The sequence below is a fragment of the Cyphomyrmex costatus genome, unplaced genomic scaffold (assembly GCF_001594065.2).
Source record: "Cyphomyrmex costatus isolate MS0001 unplaced genomic scaffold, Ccosl1.0 scaffold6, whole genome shotgun sequence".
Lineage (NCBI taxonomy): Eukaryota > Metazoa > Arthropoda > Insecta > Hymenoptera > Formicidae > Cyphomyrmex > Cyphomyrmex costatus.
This window is the reverse complement of record NW_017280155.1, coordinates 164,388-182,736: the sequence shown is the minus strand read 5'-3', so window position 1 is coordinate 182,736 and position 18,349 is coordinate 164,388. Positions and strand designations below refer to the sequence as shown.

Genomic DNA, 18,349 nt, shown 5'->3' with positions numbered 1-18,349 from the left:
AGGCCTCGAGGTGTATCTTCCGATCGTTGCAACGTTCTTTTGTCCGTATATAGTCTCTTTCATAGAGAGTATCCCAAGAGAGACGTGTATTAATGATGCGGAGACTGGTTGAGAAATTACGATAAATGAACGCGCGATATTAAAGCTTCGTCGAAAGCGAAGCGACTTTGAGCATTCCTTCGAAGATAAATCGCCAAACTATTTACTTCCCCCCCCCCCCATTCCTGTTGACTTTATTTTAGGGAATTTAGCGTTGAAATCACTGCGGAAAATATCAGTGCGTATTAATTATTCATTATTAAATTAATCGGAACTATATTACGTTTTAATGAATCGAGATGAATTATATGTACGTTAAACGTAATTAGTACTCGCGGCGCAGCACAGAAATCTGAAACCGTTGCGGAAGTAGGACGATTGTCGGTCTCTGTTGCTGCTCCATCGGTGCATCCTCCGTGTTCCGTTGTTCCGATTGATTTTGTTCCCAGGATTGTGGAGAGCCACCGGTTTCTCTAGAGAGAGGATCAGAGAATTTTATGACTCAGATCGTTATTTTTCTCATGGCCTGCTGAAGGGGGTTAGTCCTAAAATTTCGAAATTATTGCAGATTTAGAAAGGTATCGAGCGCTTTCCAGCAAAAGGCGCAGACGACACTATATATGTATAGCACAGTGAATCGTTACTTCCTTGTTATCGCCAATGTTAAACAAAGATGAAATGATTCTCACTGTGTTACATTTTGTGTTACCCAAGTAAAACACAAAGTCATAAATAATGATGTCATCGTTTAATGCTTAAAAGAGAACTCGGAAATGACAAATGAAAAATCGTGATAATATCTTTACAACATTACTATGATTTCTGTATTTTACTCGAGTAGCTGGGTCTTTAACTAGAAAGCGCCCATAACTTACAATTAGAACGTTATCTTGTCTACTCTGAAGAAAGAAAGGGGGTCTCGAAATTTCGAAATGGTAAATTTAGAGAGATATCATTGCGCTTTCCTCAACAAAAGAGATATAGATAAAACACGGTGCAGCACACAGTGAATTATTACAATCTTGTTGTTTGCTAATGTTAAACAAAGATGAAATAATTCACTGTATTATACCGTCATCTGTCTTTTGTTGGAAAGTACCCATCGTAATGTGCGAACGAGAATATACAGTACTACGTCCCTTTCAAGTTCTATTTTCCTTATTGAAAAAGGAAGACACCCAAATACGAGCCTTACGAAAAGATATGAAGCTGCGGAGGGGAAAAGGATCGCGTTGCTGAAAGGGCGACTTAATTCCGTCAACGCGACGATCGCTATAAATTGCAATACCATCGGGGGTCTTCTCCGGATAATGTCGGTATAGCGACAGGAATATGAAATTCCGCGAGAGATTGAAAGCGTACAAGGATAATCTCACGAGGTTTGATGTAACGGGCGAGAAGGATGTCGGTCGCTCGTGTTAATCCCAAACAACGGACGTAACACATATCTTCCGGTTAGATAAACTCTATCACCATTATCACCGATTATATTTATCTGTCCAGCGAAATGAAATTAATTTCGCGCAATCCCGATTATTTGCAATTCGCAAAATATGCATTTTGAGATTATATCGAAGTGAAGCGACGCGTAATCGTAGAAATTTAATAAATCGCAAATTACCTTCCAACAAATTATTTTGTTTAAAAAAGTCCGAAAAATTCGCTAGGACACCGATAAAATCGAACGATAACCGTTGTTTTAATTGTGCGTCGAATAAAAAACATTGCATTAGGGTGTATTAATTCTTGATACAAACGTACGATAATTTTCTAAATTTACTAAATTTTAATACATATTTCTTGGAACATTATTAAGTAAACATTTATCTACAGTAAATATAAATATTCAATGCTCAATAAAAAAAATGATAAGAATCAAATTAATGGCTCTTATATCATACAAATATATTTATGTTTGCATTTGTATATAATACATATTTAGAATTATTCAAACAGCTCAGATACACTGTGTAAAAAATAAAATGTTAATTTGAACATTTCTGAATGTCTCGGAAAATCCACTCAACGTGTCTTTAAGTTAAAATTAACATTTTATTTTTTACAGCGTATTTATTAAAATTTAGTAATTTTTTCATTGTACACTACACACGATAGGTCATTCGTGTTTCACAAGTTAATTTCCATCACTTTAACAAATATGTAAAAATTATTAAATAATTCTTACATACACATTTAGAAAGTATAATATTTATAAAGTTGTGCAGTTAAAAAAATATATATTAATATTAAACTAATTACAAAATTAAAACAAACTAAAAGACTCTCTTTTCTTATACAAAATAATAAACATAAAAATGGCATTGTCAGATAAATAAGAAAAATGTTTGTAAACGACAAAATTAAACCATGTATTCCAAGTTTTATCAATTATGACAGTACTTAAAAATTAACTTAAAATATAAACTGATTACTTTTAATTTGTCGAAGGAAAGAAATGTGCAGGACACGAATGCGGTGTGTATCAAGAGTTAATTCAACGACTGCATTTCGGAACAAACGGGATTGCTAAGTCAAACGAGATGAGGAGTGTACAGGAGAAGCGGTAATTTCGCTTGGCAGCGTTGCGTTTCCGCTTGCCGGAAGTATTCGTCGAACTCTCTCCTTCGTAAACCAATGGCGGGATTGTTCTGCGAATTTCACAATGTTTGCAGATTCACCGTGCCATCCGGCGATTCTACCGTTTGTCGAGAGAAACGCGATTTGTCCGGGCGCTTTTGTCGCCACGTCGTTTTTCACCGCGCGCGGTCGACGTTTCGCGGCCGTCCACCTTGTCTCTTCTCGAGAATTCTCATCTCGCGCATCTTTTCCACGCGAGCGGAAATCATGATCTCCCCGCGATTCGCGCGACCTTGACCCGCGTCATATCAAACGCCGCTGCTTTTCCTCTCGATAACCGATCGCGGACTCTCGCTTTTGCCACTTATAGTACTCGCGCTCGCTCGGTGTACCACGGAGGCTGGGATCGCGGCTCCGCCCTCGCTCCCGAACCGCGCTCGTGTTTGGAAACCCTCCCCCCCCCCTCCCCTCCCTCTCTGCCCTCCCCCTCCTCTGGCTGTTAATTACTAATTTAGTTGCGAATACATTTGCAAAACAAGCTCGCACCCGGAGCGCATTAAAATCGATTAAAATTTAGCTGTCGTGCAAAAACCATTACGCGACCAGAATCAGGAACGGCGGAGTTTTGTGTGCGTTTGATTATGACATTCAGCAAATTGAGATTTCCCGTATATATGCCGCGGGAAAAGCGTTTCTCTTTTACATATATGTACGTTCACGCTTGCATATTACGTTGTCTTCGGCCATTGACGAGTTCGCAACGCGAATACAGATGAGCGCGATATGAAAACGTTCATCGATATTGTTTCCATAAATCCTAGATTGCATCGCACGCGTTGTTTCCCCTACTTCCTACGTTCGTTAGTCTGACTCGTCATATCTCTCGTCGGTTTTTTTTTTTATCAGATTCAGATTTATCCAAAAATTTTCACATCCGAGAAGTAGTATACCGTAAGGCATTGTAGAGTGGTTACGTTGATATATGAAAAAGAAAGAAAAAAAAAGAAAACATTACGACCGACACGAGCACAAAAAAGTTGAAATTAATAATTAAAGCAATCAATACTAAGATCTAATTTAACCAATAAAATAAAATTGTATAAAACACACACACACTGGTAAAATTTCAAACGTTTCAGCTTCACAGAGCCTTCTTCAGTGTAAAACAATATTAATCGCTATTCGTAATGGAACAATATTTCGGTACAATTTTTCTATGTAAAACTTATGTTCTTTCCAACCTCTTCGTATGATGTTAATCTTCTTTTCAATTCAGAAATTTCATCCTCACATGTTCGTCATATTGTAATCCAAAAGAATATGATCGTTAAAATGCGAGAAATTCAATTGTGTCGAAAACAATATTGTCAATTCCATTAAAAATCTTTCCAAATTTAAAAGAAGAAGAAGAACAAAGACATGTTGGTACATCGAATTGATATTAGCGAAAAAAAAAAAAAAAGGATTTTTAGTAGTCGCGTCTTGTCAGTCCGGTGAATACATCATATATTTATTTGTCTATTATTACTTGAACGTTTGAAATCCGAAGCGCTTACGGGGTGTTCTGGATCTGCCGGGTGTTACGCGTTCATTAATTAAGAGGATCGTCTCAAATGTAATTCCCGCTATTATTCCTGCATTACATTGATTTATGAAGCAGAAACATAGTTTAATTCGCGCTTAAACTACCCTTTCGTCTTTTCCGTCTCGGATTCTTCTCCTCCCATTCTCCCCCTCGTCGCGCATTCCCGTGTTCTTCTGTTTCACGCTTAAGTCAACTCCCTGCAGCACAATGGAAGGCAATATTTATCGAACAAACGGGTTAGATTGTTTTACGAACGGTAGCCTAGATTTGTTGGCTACCGACGAGGTATATTTTTCCCCCCCCCCGCTTTCCGCTCTTTTTTGCCCTCTGGCATTTGCCACTTTCGCTCGTTCGCGCTTCCTTCACGGACTGGAGGAATGCATTTCGGACACAAACGGATTTTGCAGAATGGATCGTCCTTGACCCGTATTTACCAGGGTCTAAGGGTCGAATGGCGTTCTCGTCCGCGTCCACCGTATATCGACACGAGTTCACGTTTGTGGTGCACGTACTAATGACGTGCTCGAAAGCCCACAATGCTTTTCCGTTCCTGCATATTATATCGATCAAGCCTATTCCGTATATATACATCTCTTCCGTCTCGTTCCGGGATCCACAGACTTTCCGACCTATTTATCCTATATCCCCTCCACCTCTTTTAATCTCGCGCTCCGCAAAGTCCGGAAAGATTTCGACTTACTATACGAAAAATGTGTATGTATTTTTGTACGTATATAATAGAACCTCTATTATCCGAATGTATCGTTTAAGCTCCTGTTATCTAAATGTCATTGCTATGAAGAATGAACATCTCTCGTGTACGTTTACGCAACATATGTAGGCGTATGTTACGTACGATATAACATACGTCTTCATCTCAGCAATCTGAAACAAACGTACGTGTACCAACAAGACCTAAACGCTAGAGAGCAACATTCCCAGTCATTCTGAGGCACAATCTCTGCTTTAGAAGCAGGTCTCAGATGTTACGAAGCACAGAAAGAAGAAAGCGCGCGGCTTCACTTATTGCAATGTGAATATAAAGAAAAATATGTAAATTAAACAGCTCGAAAGGACTGAGAAAATAAAATGGAGAATGAAGAAAACTGCTAAACTACTATAATAATTTCTCTCTCTCTCTTTCTCTATTTCGTTACAATTCACAAAATGTTAGGATAGATGGATTTCTCATTATTTGCTGTCGTTTGACTATTCGTAAAAATTCCGATTATCCGAATACCTTTTGTTTGTCCGATCTAGATCGGATATACATAATATAATAGAAGTTGTATTATATTAACCTTCATAATATTTAATTATACGCGCAGGAGAGAAAAACAATTTTGCTAAAATATCTAAAAGTTTAACTAAATGCAGCAGACCTGAAAATAATTTTGTTGGAACATCAAAATAATTACACGTAGGAAACTCAAGCATGATGAGGAATGTTGCAAAAAAATTTTCATATTTTAGTAACCAGCTCGAGCGTCCCTCATAATTACGTATTTTGACAGCCTAACAAATTATTTTCAGATATTTAGCAGAGCCCTTCCTTTTTCCGTCTAATCTTTTTTTCTACAAATTGCTAAATCTGCTTCCTGAAAAGCGTGACTGATAGATCTGTGGGACGATCGTCACTGAACAGGGCAAAGCTCTCGTGCGGAATATGGACGAAGGTACCGGCGGAATTGTACCCGTGTCAGCCTCAGATTGGGGCATAAATTCTTGTAGCTCCGCTATCAGCTGGCCGATCTCTTCCGAGTCCTTTCGGATGCTGCAGAGCTCCTCCTCGTTGAAGTCCGGTCTAATCTGTTTGCACAGGAGGATCTGCGAGACCACATTGCCGATATACGAGGGACCAGCGCGGTTCTCTGTAACGCGATAACGGAAACTGTGTCGTTAAATTTCTACGTCATTCAACGTTTGACAATGTCTTGCTTTCTTTCTCTTCTCCCGTGATTCGTGAAATATACGATATCTATCCGCGAGGGAAACATATTTTAAGTGTGACGGAAATAATAATCACGTTCTTATTAATAATATAATATGTTAATACGTGACGCTCTGTTTAGCATGACTTTAATATAAAAGTGCATAGGGCGTTTCTCAACTTTTTCTTTTTTTTGACGAGACTTAAAAAAGCTTCCATAAACTTTAATATGTGCAACGGAGGGAGAAATAAGCGAGCGCCCGGAACAAGCTATAGTGCTAATGTCAAGGAAATAGTTATAAATTATTCGAGGCAAAGTTTCACTTATGAGGGAGAAAGATACCTTGTATTGTGGCTTACGCGCGTTATATGTGTACTTGGTAAGCGGCGGTAAAAGTTAGAAAAACGTGTATTAACGCTACACATGTAACGATGATTCGTCACTCTGTCTCCGACACGTGTACGTCGTGTACAATAGAATTCGGCTTGATTGTAGGAAGCGACGGGTGTAGCCGGAAATTGAGATTCGCCGAACGCGTATAGCGGCCTATACAACTGTAGTTTTGAGAGTTATGGTCCGTTGGGATGTACACGCCGTAAATCAGTCTATCCGGCCTGGCTCAAAGCGACCGCAGAAACCGATTTAACGTTACGCCTCGGTGCAAGTCGATAACGCAACGTGACTCGATTCCGACGACACGTACCTGCGATCTTTTAGCGCAAATCGTCTCTCGCGTTAGAATATAATTAAGAGCGTTATTACCCGAAAACGACGTGAATTAAATTTTGCTCGCCCGGCGAGCACTCATTTATTTCGCTCGAGATTAAAATCGTCAAGTTGCGACCATATACTTGTATGTAAAAAAAGGAAAAAGCTATAGCAATATTCCACGTGTTCCACTTTCCTACTTTCGCAGATTCTTTCAACAATTTATAGATAATTATTGAATTATTATGCACGCTCAACTTACCGTAATATCCGGACATATCCATGGGTATGATGGATATGAGGTTTTTACTCTTGTGCAGTTCGCGTAAGAAGAGTTGAGCCACGTAAAACAACAGCACCAGATTTGGACTGTCAACCGGTATTCCGACGTCCATAGCGCTGCAATAAATATTATATATTTTCAAAACATTTTCGATATCGCATGAGAGATTAATATATATAACCTTTAAGTAGGTAGTACGCAAATTAATAGATGGAATGCTCACATCTCAAATAGAGATTTTAATTTTATAGTTGTATTTTTTACTACCTGTTGGAATTAATATTAAAGAAACAATAGCAACCCAATCCCTTGAGTCGAATAACATTTTGTTATTTTTAGCTTACATGTGTGTGTCAAAATATAAACCATTCCATTTCTGTATGGTTAGTTTCAAAGTAAACTACATCCATATTAACGTATGTTCTTAGTAAATATTAAACTAAATTTGAGTCAATACATTTTATTCAATTAAATTGTTTAACTTCATTGTTTTAGTTGAATTAATAACACATTAAGTAAAAACAGCGTAGCGATCTATAGAAATTGTTAAAAATAATTATTAAGAATAACTCTCAAATACACGGAAAGGACGATTTTGCTGAAGTTTCTAAACATTTATTTATAGATAGGGATCTGAAAATAACTTTGTTGGCTCATCAAAATAGATCGCTTAAATGTTGATGCCAATGCTGCAAAAAGTTTTAAAATTTTTTTACAATCACTTTGAACGTTCTACTTAATTATTTTAATGGGCCAAACAAAATTATTTTCAGATTTATATCCATTTTAAATACTTGAGCAAAAACCGCGGTTCTTTTCTCGCGTGTATTATTCTTTTACATTATGAATTTCATAGTATATTATATTTAAATTTGCATTACTCTTACAAAATAGATTTGTAAAAATAACGAACTTAAAGATTTCTGAACATTTGGACAATATACTTTGTATTTTCCTTTTTCAGAGCAAGATTTTGAAGAAAATTTTACCTGCGATGTTGTGGCCACTCTACCCACTTAAAGATTAAACATAATCCCAATTCGGTTTTCCAATCTCACGAAGTAGCTAATGCAAAAAGAGAGCGTGCATGGATGTAAACGCGATGGAAACCACGATGAATAAAACCGCAAAAGATCACGTTAGCGTTACTGAATGCACGGCAAGGTAAATCGCATTATCGCGAGAAATACGAATTACTTTAATAACGACTTCCTTGTCGTTCTTCGAGTCTCTCGGATGCGCGCGCGATCTTAGTTGAAGGTCCATAAATCTGATTTCGCCTCCACTCTGTCTCGCTCCGTAGAAAGTTAATTACATTAAAAACATTATTATTATTGCTTACGCGAGGAGGTCACCCACGAGGCTTGAGTACTACTGCAGTCTCATTAACGCGCGCGTCTTACGTTATAAGACGTGTTCAAGTGTCGCTTCCCGTACGTCGCTTCTCCTTTGTTTCTCCCTACAGTGATAGTCGCGTAAATAGAAAAAAAAAAAAAATGTCGCAGTATTAACGACGTACACGTAAGAAATTTAAAGGATGACTGGGAGAAAGGTGAACTTTAGGATGATGTCGTTAAAGCGCAATCCTTCAGATGATGTATTAAGCGGGAGGACAAACGTAAACGGTTCCGAGAGCGATATCACCTTTCCGCAGCAGGTTTCGTATAATAATAATACACGTTGTGCCTTGAATTTCTGAAGAGAGTCACCGGCGATATTTTGCGAACGATGCTGGCGACGAGTAATCCGATAACGTGAAGTCGCGGGGAAACAAGTGCAGGGTATATAGAAGGCCGCAGGAAAACCAAGTACTCTGATTAACCCGTTTTACGTCAATTACCGCATCGGTCGAGCATTGAGCGAAGTCCTTGCAGAGAAACCATTTCGGTTGGCTTCCGTTTAATGAGATTCCAATTAACGTGTACGAAACAGATTGGCGCGACCGAAGGCAACTGATCTCAATCTGACGAGCGTATATTCGTGACATTTCCTTGCTGTGTTGCCACGAGGCTGATTACTTCTGCCTATAATATAAACTGCTGCTAATAACTTTTCTTCTTTCAACATTCCTTAATTATACTTGTCTTGTGTAATAGACTGCTCTGTACACTTAACTATCACTCAAAGCAGACATTCAGGAAATAAAGTTCCGATTGCATTATAATGAAAAAAATACAGACGAGGATTGAAATGAGTTTACTTTCGTTTGCCGTAACTTGTGGCGGCTTTGTAGGAACGGCTTGGAGATTTCAATATGTCGGAATTTAAATCCTTTTGCGAGAAAACCCGTCTGGCACACAGCCGTTTGCCGCTCAAGGAAAGAAAGCTATCGATTTCACAGATTGGTTCCTCGCAAAAAGTTAAGCCAGGAAGGTTGAATCAAAGGTGGAAGTGAGTTTGGTAAAAAGGTTAGCGCCACTCCCAATTACTGATCCCTTCATCATTCTTCTCTCTCTCTCTCTCTCTCTCTCTCTCTCTCTCTCTTATCCTTTTCCTCTCGCTCATCTTCACCCAGTCGCCTTTGAATAATACCTTCCGGGGCTTTGCTCACCTTAATGAAAACCTAAATGTTTCACGAATTCGTTTCTTCTCAAAATTCTTTTCATGCATTTTCATAAAATGAAAGAACAAATACGCACGATATATCACACTTATTATTACATTACGTTGCACTTCGTTAAATGATTAATTTCAACATTTTCAACTTTAATTGCGGGACTGTTTGAGCCGCAAAAGTAAAAAACTTGCTTTCTGCGCGAGTCGGGGGAGGAGGAGACGTAGGTAGACAATGGAATTTCATTTCCCTGTATTAATTTACAGTGAGTTTCTCTCCGGCCGAAACTTGAGTCGGTAGTTGACCGCGAGATATACCTTTCGTGTCCTGGAAAAACATGGCGTAGATTTAAAGCGAGAGAGGCTATATATATATGCGTGTTCATAATTACTACCGAATATTTGGAGCACGCTTCCGCGGAATGTGAGAATAATTATTTGCCGACTGCGCGTAATTAGATTGTATTGCGGTTGAATACGAGAGAGCACGCGCCGCGCAACGGGCGTTTCAATGAGCGCGCGGCGTTTAATTAGATATGATGTATATACCGACGTCGAACGACTATCGCGTCGCAAATGCCCGCGGCGTACGCACGCACCGTTTTACCTACTTTTGCTTAAGCCGGATCATCCTGGCCGTTACGAAACGTTAATTATTACGTGTCTCCGCTTGCCCCTCCATCTATTATATATATATATATATATTGCGTCAACCTCGGAACAATATCGACGAGCGTTCTCGCGTTTTCTCCAAAGAGATTATATATGTATAAAACTAGAGTGGCATAGCAACTCCAATGCACGGAAATGTTAGGCGATAGAAAGCAAATAGGATCTTTATCCTTGTTTAATTGTGACAGCGATGGGATGACGATAGGGACATCTCGTTCTCCTCTAGTTATATAACCTCTTCTCCGTTTGATTACGCTGGCAGCGTCTATCGCAACAGTTCAATTACACTCGCAAATTGTTATTCGCGCATCGCGGTCATCCAGCTAGATCGCGCTTCAAGAAGTTAGACATAACGGCGAGTGTAATTTCTTTATCCGTCTCTACGTGCCTATATCTGTCGCGTACGCAGTCTTCCCCTTAGAGGAACAATCAATCGATCATCTTGCATGTTCGATCGCGCGCGCTGCATAGTGTACCGTGTCGCTCGATTTATGTCCCCGCGCGGACATTCCGTGCGCCGTATCGCCGCGGAACATGCGACCGCTCGTGCATCGATTATGCAAAATCCACCCCAACATTTTATTCGTCCGCCTTTCTTTTTTTTTTTTTCTTTGTTTTTTTGTCGAGATCAACAACGCCGCGGCTACGCCTACGTTAATCTGGGAATTACGAGGTTCGCCCGGCTTTTCGAATTGCAAAAGCGACCGCCCGGCACACCCTGGAATATGGAAATTGTACACCTCCGGTCGCGGCGATTAAATTATTGACAAGAGATTTCGTTCTCGTGGTGGCAAAGGGCAACGCTCATATGTCGTCTCGACTTTTTTCGTACCTACGCGTGAAATTCTCTGATCTTTATTTCAAATTCCTGCTTTGTCTCTCCCGTCTTTCACGCAATTCTCACTATTTTTCATTTTACATGGAACACTCGAGAATTATTATACGCTTTCAAGCACTCTGTTTTCATTTTATCGGTCATTCAATGTTATTTGATGGCTTTTGGCAAGAGCTAGCCGACGTCTGTCTATAGTTGTCGCTCGAGCCCGAGAGAATTTCGAGAGCGAGTCGAAGCTCCTCCGCGCGATCTCGACGCCGCCCGCGCCGACGACGGTTTAATTCTAATTGCATTTTGCCGCGCGAACGACGCCGCGACTTTAGCCGCATATTCTCGTGCGGAGGGTCGCGCGCAAGTATAACAAACAAACGCGACGGGAGGCAATAATCCTCCGGCATTAATATTTGATCGGTCAGGTAAGCTCCGGCTCTCCGGGAGTGGAAAACTTTCCGCGAGCGCTACGGCGACCTGGATCAAGCAAGATCGACGCGACGGAAGCACAGCCCTATGCGCCAACATATCCTCTACCATGTGTGACAAGCGTATATTTGACTTTACGTAAATAATCTCCGCGTTATGTACGTCATCACGGCGTTGTCAGCATTTCTGTCAGCTATTTTCTTTCACGACCACGTCACATCGCGGTAATGCCTGAAATTAAGATGGACGGCTAGTTCGAAAACATGTTTTCTAATTTCCAACGCGGTGAGAAAGGAGCCTCCACTGTGTTGCGGCAAAACTGCAGCATATTCGATGCGGAAGCAATCAAACTTCTCTACCGTGACCAATTATTCGATATTGCAGTGGAACTTGTTTTGTATGTTTGGAAGATCCCGCTTAAATGTTCTGTTAAAGCGAAACCGTTTATCTCTCTCTGGTATACATTATTTCGTAACGAAATAATTTGTTGTTAATAATAACGAAGTAATTTGCAGATTCAGCCAAATCATTTGCAGCATCGGTATTCCCGATAAATCTTTTTTACGACCTGCATGGTAAACTAACAACATTTTCCGCGGCAACATAAAATATATACTGTTATGTCGATCAATCTTTTTTTCTCCCTGCGTGTGTATACTTCAAAATGTTTCATTATTATATCGTTTCGCGTTGTATTATTATCGTGAAATAATAAGTATTTTGAAGTCGAATTGAAAATACTAAATATGCTTTTATTAGACTTTTGTCAGGGGAACTCTTCTTTTTTTTTTCGTCGAGAAGTGAATTTCAAAGTCAATCGTGAGTCTCAGCCGGAAGAAATCTTACGTAAACCAGTGATAAAGAGCACTGCCTGGCGCGCCCAGCAAACTTAAGGAATGAAAGTTATTGGAAGTGCTCGGCAGCGGCGATGGCACATGACGTTTTTCCCACGACCATGATTCTTCGAACGTTCGGTCGTTCGTCGTTTCTCTGTGACCTGCATTGTGCGAAACGTATGAGGGACTGGCAGAAGCAATGTAAGAAATCGAGAAAAACTTCTCTCCCTCCCTCTTTTGGCTGCTGTCGTCGTTGCGAATCAACTTGTATCCAGAGTTTAGGGCGGTGAAACCTTGTCCTATATATGCGTCCTCGTTAATTTCGCGGTTTACATTCGCTCCTTTTCTTCGTCGCGCAAAGAAACGTCACGTAGAGTAAAGACTGTCCTCGTTATCGTTGCCGGAAACTGGCTGAAATAGTGGAGCCTTACGAAAGGAAGGAGTCGCGGAGAAAACGATCGAGAACGCTTTCTCGTTGCAGCGTTGTGAGATGATGAGTAGTTTGTCTGATGAGAGCGGCTTAACTGATCAAGCGCGAATTGTTTAAAGGCAACTTGGTGTAATGTACTCTGCGTTCCTACATCTATATATTAGTACTAAACTGCAGATATCGAGCTTAACTGTACGTGCTTTAATGTGCTTTAACGTGTAGTAGATATATTGTTCTCGAGGAAAAGTTCGAATAAAACAGGATGTTACCCTGAGAAAAATATTTTGGTCGTATAATAGCAATAAGAAGTACAAACAAAATCGAATAATCATCAATTGAAATTCTAGTTGTCGTAATTGAATTTCTGGTCATCTCGATTAGAACAGTTAGATGGATTTAATTAGCAGTGTCTAATTTCTGTTTTTCCGATTGAATCTATCAGAATTTCAATTAATGTAACAAGACTGTTCGTCCTATATTGTTTTTACTATTATTCCTTTGAATTTTTAAATTTCTATAATACGGCAGAGGAAACCTCTGTGATTTAGGATTATCTTTAAATCATATTAACGTACCGTGTAGGTTGGTTTTGAAGAAAAATTCGAACAAAATGCTGGATATTACACTGAGAAAAATTTCGATTGTACTAACGAGAAGTACAAACAAAATATGATCATATCAATCAGAATTCTAGTTGTAGTAATTAAATTTCTGATCATTTTGACCAATGTTTGATAGATTTAATTAAAATGTTTGATAGATTTAATCAAAATGTGTTCGATAAATTTAACTGTAAGTGTTTCTGATCTACCTTGTTTCCAATTAACGTAACAAGAATTTATTCCAACATAGTTCTTACTATTCGGATTTTTAAATTTGTACAAGGTCTTGGGGAAATCACTATGATTGTCTCTAGATTGCATTAAATATATTGTTTTTAAAGAAAGATTCAAATAAAGTGCAGAATAATATATTGAGGAAAACGTTTTGTGGTTGTAACCAACAAGGAATACAAACAAAATAAATTTCGCGATTATATCAATCAGAATTCTAATTATCTTAATTGAATATTTGATTACCCCGAACTAGAACGTTTAATGGATTTAGCTGTAAATGTCTGATTTGTACTTAACTTTCACTAGAAGTGCACAATGAATGCAAAACGGGAATTTTTTTTCCAGTGTAATTTTTCGAAATCTTCGCAAGTTGAGGTCGACTTTAGATCTAAGCTCACCTTTGCACATGCGGCAGTACCAGTTGAGATGTACTCTTGCAAGCCTCCACGCAGTTGCGACGCAGTTTCCGTATTTTTTCACGTAGCTCCGGACAGTCGCGCGGTTGTCCGATGTTAATGAGCAAATCTCGGAACTGCGCTACCTGACTATTTATGTCCTGGATTTGCTGAAACGTACGAAAAGTGAAACTATCAAGCCCCATCGATTATCCCAATACGCGGCGGTAATGCCGGAGCGCTTCAGCGTGTGATAATAACGTTTCTCTCGCTATTATTATATTTCTCTCTCGTTGAACAATTTCTCGTCCACACGCCTGTACCGAAAATTATATGTTTGCATAACGCCCTCGTCACATAATTCGACATTCGGTCGAGCCATTATTAAATAATTGACAGCGACAGATAATGGCCTGTATCATCGATAATTTACGAATCGATTGCATCGCGAATAATTACTAACGACGTAATAGTCCCCCGAGAGAGAGAGAGAGAGAGAGAGAGACGCGCAGCTTTCGAAAATGAAAAAAATAACACTATACTATTATATCACTAATTCAATCCTGTGGTTATTTATAATCATTAAAATTTTTCAAGTGGAATCTATAAAGAGTGAAATCTACATCTTGAAAATTGAGTCACTCTTTTTCAGCACTGCCTTAAGATTGTCTCGAGTACAGTTTTCAGATGTCACGAACCAATCAGAATGCCGTATTAGCATCTTAAGACATTACTTAAAATAGTATTATATAGTTACATAGGAATGGACTGCGAATGCCGTCCTTTCGTTACTCTTTGGAATTCCACTCCGAAAACTTTAGAGAGAGTGGAAAATATCCACTTTATGCTTTTATTCTGAACTGACTTTACTCAACCTCTTAGCATCAGCAATTATTTGCATGTGTATTCTGCAAAAAGTAAAACGGAAGAGTAACGGAGCGGCAGCGAGGAATTTAAAAAAAAAAAAAAAAAAAAAATGAATCAAGGGGGGGCTGATGCATATCAGATTGGAGATCTCGTTACGATGACGTGAAAAATGGTTGCGAGTGGGTTACGACGAAAGCTCGTTAAAGTTACATCGACTCCGAAGTAGGTAATTTCATAGTCGTCCGCGGATCGTTTGCGATTCGCACGAATCCTAGATTCGCTCACCAGTAACACCGTCTTATCGGATCTCTCGGGCTTGTCGCATTTGTCGTCGTGATGTCTGCTGGTCGATGGTGTCGGGGAATCCGTCATCATCTAATCTTGTTACGGACAATTCGCTCGCCAATCGTCATCACCCGACACTACGGCGATCCTTTCCGCGAGCATTTCCGGAGCGGCGAGCGGAAGTCTCACCCACACGGGCTTTCACCCGGGGGGGGGGGGGGACGGTCTTGACGCACCGTTATAGTTGCAGCCGCAAAGTGCACCTCGCGCGCATTCCCGCCACGTGATCCTCTCTCGTTTTTTGTGCCGCGCGCCGGTTATTTTTACACGATCAATCCCGCTTCACTTAAAGCTGGCTGATAATAGGCTTTATCGTTCTCTCTCTCTCGCCACTGGTATAGTCATCTCTCGACCGCCACCGGAGCGGTGTAGTCGCTGCAGCGTGCTCGACCTTTTCCCCTCGTTTGCTTTTTAAAGACTTACGCGACATATTCTAATCGGATGTAGCGTTAAATAGGATCACGTGCATCCTTCGATTCGCGAGCGAAGGTTAATGACGATTTCTCCGCTCTCGCAAAAGAGTTTAAATCCCGCAATTTCGGAAGTGGATTAGCGCACAGGCAGTTTCTGCCTCTTCTATATCTCGAGTTTAAGCTATGTACAAACTGCAGAGTCGGGACGACCGTCGCGTATATATCTTTACTCGTATCTCGCCGTTTGACACGGAGACGTGTCCCAGGGTTTGGTGCCTCGGGGGACGATCTCGGACGAGATCCGATATCGACGTCGCCGGGCGGTCGGGCGGGAATTTCACGAGCGGAATTTCGGTTTACGCGCGAGAAGCGGCGATCCGCGACGAGCGGCGAGGTCGCGCGGCGCTCCGTCGAGACGTCATCTCGCCCCCTCAGAGCGGGATGATCGCGTGGGATTAGTGCACCACCTCCTTGGTCAGACGCGTGACTCTCGCGTGTCTTCGATCCTCTCACGACATCACAAAGTTATAACTCTCTCTCTCTCCTCGCCCGAGATCTGAGAGAGCACTCTCTGTAGCGACGGTGCGCTATACGAACCGTAGCAATGCACGCGACAGACTGAAACGTGGGTTTCGCCCTCGAGCTCTTTCACTGCCGCGCGCCACCCTGCGACGAAAGCGCATGCCTGGCTCGCGCTACGACGCTCTACTGCGACCGTTTTCTGCCGTTTCGCAACCCTTATAAAAATAGGCAATTTGTCCCCTCTATATTTGATAACGTTGCTGTGAAACAACGTGATTTTCTTGTTTGCTTTCTCTCGTGTGCCACCTTACTGTTACTTTTGTCGTCGCGATTGCATTCTATCAGCGAAGTAGCTGCCGAGCCGAGATAGTTATTAGCGGGATAACTGGAGTGATTTTAAAGCACAACAAAAAAGTGGGGCAAAACTTTTTTAAACGAAGCTTTGTTTGCGAGATAATTGGATTTGAAAATCAGAAAATTAGGAATGTCTGTTCTGTTTTGAGAGAGAGAGAGAGAGAGAGAAAATTGATGTAATTTTCAATGACGTTCCAGTTTGATGAATTTATTTTAACAATGACTCTCTGTCTCTCTCTCTCTCTTTGTTCTCTATATATTTTTTTATGTCAAAAAAATATAATATTTCTATTATTTTAAATTAAAAAATTTTGTTAAAACGAATTGATATTTTACAAACATCTCTCTGGCGATATAAAATATTATTTATTACTTTTTTAAATAATAAATTGATTGCTTTTAATCTATGATAAATAATGTAAATTATGCATGCTATACTTACCCTGCAGTTATGAAAGGTATTATCAATTTTCCGATTAATATAATCGATTTTTCGAGAAATGGTTTTATAAAAATTTCATTTTACAATTTCCACTTTTATCTTTTCTATATGGAACCACCACTAACGAACCAATTTTGTTGTACTAATTTCTAACTCGTGAAAAAAAAAAAAATATTTTCGATATATTTAATTATTTTACAAATTACGCGCAATCAAAGCGTGACGAGCAAATATTCTTTTTGTAATTTCGTCTCTCGACGGTTTGTTATTTCTATTAAACGAACAAAGAGATGCATCGCGAGGGAAAGATCTTGAAATAAATTGCTCTGGACTGAACGTTATTTTACCGAGAAATACAATAATTGTGTTAAAATAATACAAAGTAGTATATATATATAGGGTTGCATAAGGAAAGCTGCCTTCGTTTTAACACACCCCATCGTATGCATTACGGCCGCAATGCACTTTTAGCCGAGAAACATATACAATTCCGTTTCGTCGATGCGCCCGCGGTACTGCGTTTCGCCGAACCACTTTGCGCTGAGACGTTCGGCTGCTCCGTAAAAGCTATACCGATGTAACGTAATTTCGATGCATTAATTAACGTCGTTACATCTCGGCGTTGTACATCGAGACGATACTTTCGTTATTCGTGCCGCACGTGCCGCCGACAGTCAATGCTCGCTTCCGACAAACTTCCGACGATGTTATTATACCCTTTAAAGTTTTGAGGCCCGAAAAATTCTAAGGATTCGCATAATTTCTGCAGCGACTCTTCTGCGTATGAAGACTGCAAAGTCTTTTTTCAAATTTCCCTCTCTCTGTTATTTCTTCCAGCTTCTGTTTGGCTTCTGGTATGCTGAAGGGAAATTTCATTTCGAGCGGGATTACGTTCGAGAGACTGCAGTCGATATAGGAGTCGATAAAATCCGATTAGGGGCATGCAAATTGAAAGTCACATTGATATATCTTTATCGCGTTATAGATTTGTAGATACGATATAATAATATTGTTTCAAATTACACAATATTACGATGAAAATGGTTTGTATGCATAACATTCGCGCGGACAAATTTATACACACCTGCGGACTTTTGTGCAAAATGACAATTGAGTTGCGACTCTATTAATGTCACGCATCAACTTGCATCTATGCTTGCTGCATTCGACGGCGTACACACATTCTGTAAATTATGGGCAATATATAATTATACAAATTGACAACAATCGGGACTCATCGTAGTCATCGTTGGCAATAACGCGATTGGCGCTCTTTCCCACCTATATAGTATTCGATCGGCCTGAA

The 18,349-nt window shown here is 40.0% G+C and overlaps 1 protein-coding gene across 1 annotated transcript; it reads right to left on the bottom strand.

Moving 5' to 3' along the window:
• Positions 1–237: 237 nt before the first annotated feature.
• Positions 238–15,339, bottom strand: dcma (decima). Its single transcript, XM_018546866.1, has 5 exons — positions 15,253–15,339; positions 14,104–14,270; positions 7,103–7,239; positions 5,896–6,072; positions 238–512 (listed from the first exon to the last, which is right to left on the bottom strand). Exons 1-5 carry the CDS (start codon positions 15,337–15,339, stop codon positions 355–357), a joined length of 726 nt encoding a protein of 241 aa, XP_018402368.1. The 3' UTR covers positions 238–354.
• Between the last annotated feature and the right edge of the window lie 3,010 nt (positions 15,340–18,349).

Bases quoted from the DNA above. Each gene is read 5' to 3' on its own strand.
- dcma (XM_018546866.1), bottom strand. From the start codon at position 15,339: ATGACGGATTCCCCGACACCATCGACCAGCAGACATCACGACGACAAA. The intron at 7,240-14,103 runs GTGAGCTTAGAT...TATTTATTGCAG, and splicing joins GTACTGCCGCATGTGCAAAG to CGCTATGGACGTCGGAATAC. The intron at 6,073-7,102 runs GTAAGTTGAGCG...ATCGCGTTACAG, and splicing joins GGATATGTCCGGATATTACG to AGAACCGCGCTGGTCCCTCG.